The 2,603-nt window shown below is 48.5% G+C and overlaps 1 protein-coding gene across 1 annotated transcript in view; it reads left to right on the forward strand.

Moving 5' to 3' along the window:
* Window positions 1-2,603, forward strand: part of KCTD10 (potassium channel tetramerization domain containing 10) — a 27,474-nt gene continuing 24,871 nt past the window's right edge. Inside the window, exon 1 of the mRNA XM_008583486.1 lies at window positions 1-65. Coding sequence (XP_008581708.1) covers window positions 63-65 — 3 coding nt within the window. The 5' untranslated portion in view covers window positions 1-62. The remainder of the gene's footprint in view (window positions 66-2,603) is intronic.

Here is a 2,603-nt window from a genome sequence, read left to right on the forward strand (position 1 = left end):
AGCTGGGTGTTTCCTGCCTCTCTCAGTCCGGGTTTGGAGACTCCCGCGATCTCCGACTTTTCATGGTAAGGAGGGTGGTTCCCACCAACTGCGGGCTCTGGGCGGCCAAGGGAGCAGGGCAGCCTCAGAGTAGAGGGAGAAGGGACCTAAAGGAGGGGTGCGATGAGGGGCGGTCACGATAGTGGAGAGGTGGTTGGGGGATTGGATGGGGGCGAGTGTGGGTGGGGGCAGGACTTTGGGGGGAGAATTAGGGTGTACCTGGCTATTGGGGATTCGGGAAAGGGCGTTTGGGCTTGGGGAGTAGATACTAATGTGGGTGAGTTGGGGGTCTTTGGGTCTTGGGTTCCTGTTGGAGATTAGAATTGGTGATTGTGAGAACAAAGAGATGTCATCGAAAACTGACTTTTGGGGTGGAAAATGAGGATTTGGAGGGTTGTGAAGGAGAGTGGGTAGGTTATGAGAGGGTGAAGTGGGATTCCTTGGGACAGAGCATTTGGTGTTTTGAGGTTGTGGCTGGAGTCGCAGGGTTTGGTAGAAGTAGGGAAGGGTCTCCCAGGTACATCTGAATGCATGGGCGAGTGGAAGAAAGAGAGGAGCCGGCAGGCGGGTGTTTGTTCAGTGCTTGGGATTCCGGGGGCTTGAGGTCAAGGTACTTAAGCCACGGAGTCCAGAGCCGCAACTGGCGCCTAGGCACCTATCTAGTCACTTCCGTTGAGGCCCGAGGTGGCCACGCCTAAAGAGCCTAGGATGTCTCACATGCTGTGTCTCAGCTGTGGGAAGGTTTCTGTTTGCTTGGGATCCTCAAAGGGTCTGTTTCTTGAATAGCTCTTTGTGAGCGGTGACGACCAAAGATCAGCCCAGATTTTTTTTTTTTTTTTTTTTTTACTTGTGTGCCACTTCCTTGGAAAGTGCAGTGTTTAGGGAAGATCAGTCCCAAGGACACTGCTGAAGAAAACTGAGTCAACTTGTATCTGACTGACTGGTCTACTGCATTTTGTGCAAAATAAGGAACACCTGAGGGGAAGAAGGCAGCATAAACCAGTGGTTCTCAATCTATGGTCCCCGCAGCAGCAGCAGCAGCACCTGGGAACTTGTGAAAAATGCCACACTTTCAAGCCCTACCACAGACTACTGAATTAGACGTTCTGGGAGTGGGGCCCAGGGATCTGTTTTAACAAGCCCTGCAGGGGATTAGAGTAGTGATTTCTTGATTTGACCTATGTAGTGAAAGGGGCATGAGAATTGGAGTCAGAGAACCCCTACAGTTCTGATTTTTAGTTTTCTCCCCTAAAAAGTGAAATTGATGATTACATCTTCCTTCTAGACTGTTGAGAAATAGGCCAATAATATGTGTGCTAAATGTAGGAAGAGGATGGCATTTGGAGTAAGTCTTATAAATTTTGGGTGCAAAGTAAGGCTACAATTACGTGATTGATAGGATTTAGTTTGGTTGAAATGGAGCAGCAGACTTTTCTGAGATGTAGAAATGCCTTCAGTTTGGAGAAGTTGTATAAGTAGCCTCAGTGCAGTGTTTCTTAAACTTCTTTGCTGTAAGAATACCCTGAGTGGATATTTTTGCTCCACATGCCCAGTGATTTTTAGATCAAGCTGGTTAAATGCCTTAGCTTAGTGGCACTGAGCCCTGGCCGCACATCAGAGTCACCTGAAGATACTTTAAGATTCTGATTAATTGGTCTGGGGTGTAGCCCAGGCAGGCACCAGTGTTTTTTAAAAGCACAGTTGATTCTAGTAGCTAGGGTTGGGAACCACGGATCTTAAAGAAAGCTGAGTGACAGTGTATGGCTAAGTGACTACGCTAATTGTATGGCTAGGCAATTCATAACTAAAGCCAAAAAGTTTCATTATCTTGTTTACACTGAGTTTTCCATTTGTATTGTCTGGGCTAGGGGTTAGGGCCCATAGACCCTTCAAACCCGTTGTACAGACTGGGTCACTAACCCCTCACATGCCAGACTGGGTCACCAGACCCCTCACATGCCAGGTTGGGTCACTAGACCCCTCACACACAGGTCCACAAGCTAGGTAATTGGGAAAGATCCCGGGAGCCATTGGCAGGCGACATAAGCTCAGTCCTCAGTTTCCTTGGCAGTGGTGGTGGTGGCCTCCCTCAGGGCATCCTGGGGGCGGGGGACACTGGATCAGAGCCATTCGTCCTTTATACTCAAGTCAAATAACCCAGGACACCTGGGCGCACATGCACAGTTACAGTAGACAACCAAGGAACACCTGGGTGCATATACATATTTACATCAAAAGCTTGGCAAGATTCTGAACATCTGAGGGAGCCCTGACCATTTTCTTTATATTTTCCCTACAGATAGAAGGGAAATTACACTAAGGACTAGGTGCCAAGTCCTTCCCCTCCCCCCCCATATAAAGATGACTGGTAAGGGGATCTTAACCCTTGACTTGGTGTTGTCAGCACCACACTCTCCCAAGTGAGTTAACTGGCCATCCCTATATAGGGATCCGAACCCGTGGCCTTGGTGTTATCAGCACCACACTCTCCCAAGTGAGCCATGGCCTGGCCCTGCCAAGTCCTTTTTTTTTTTTTTTTTTTTTTTTTTCCTTTTTGAGACCGC

This window comes from Galeopterus variegatus, unplaced genomic scaffold, assembly GCF_000696425.1.
Source record: "Galeopterus variegatus unplaced genomic scaffold, G_variegatus-3.0.2 Scaffold2927, whole genome shotgun sequence".
Classification (NCBI taxonomy): Eukaryota; Metazoa; Chordata; class Mammalia; order Dermoptera; family Cynocephalidae; genus Galeopterus; species Galeopterus variegatus.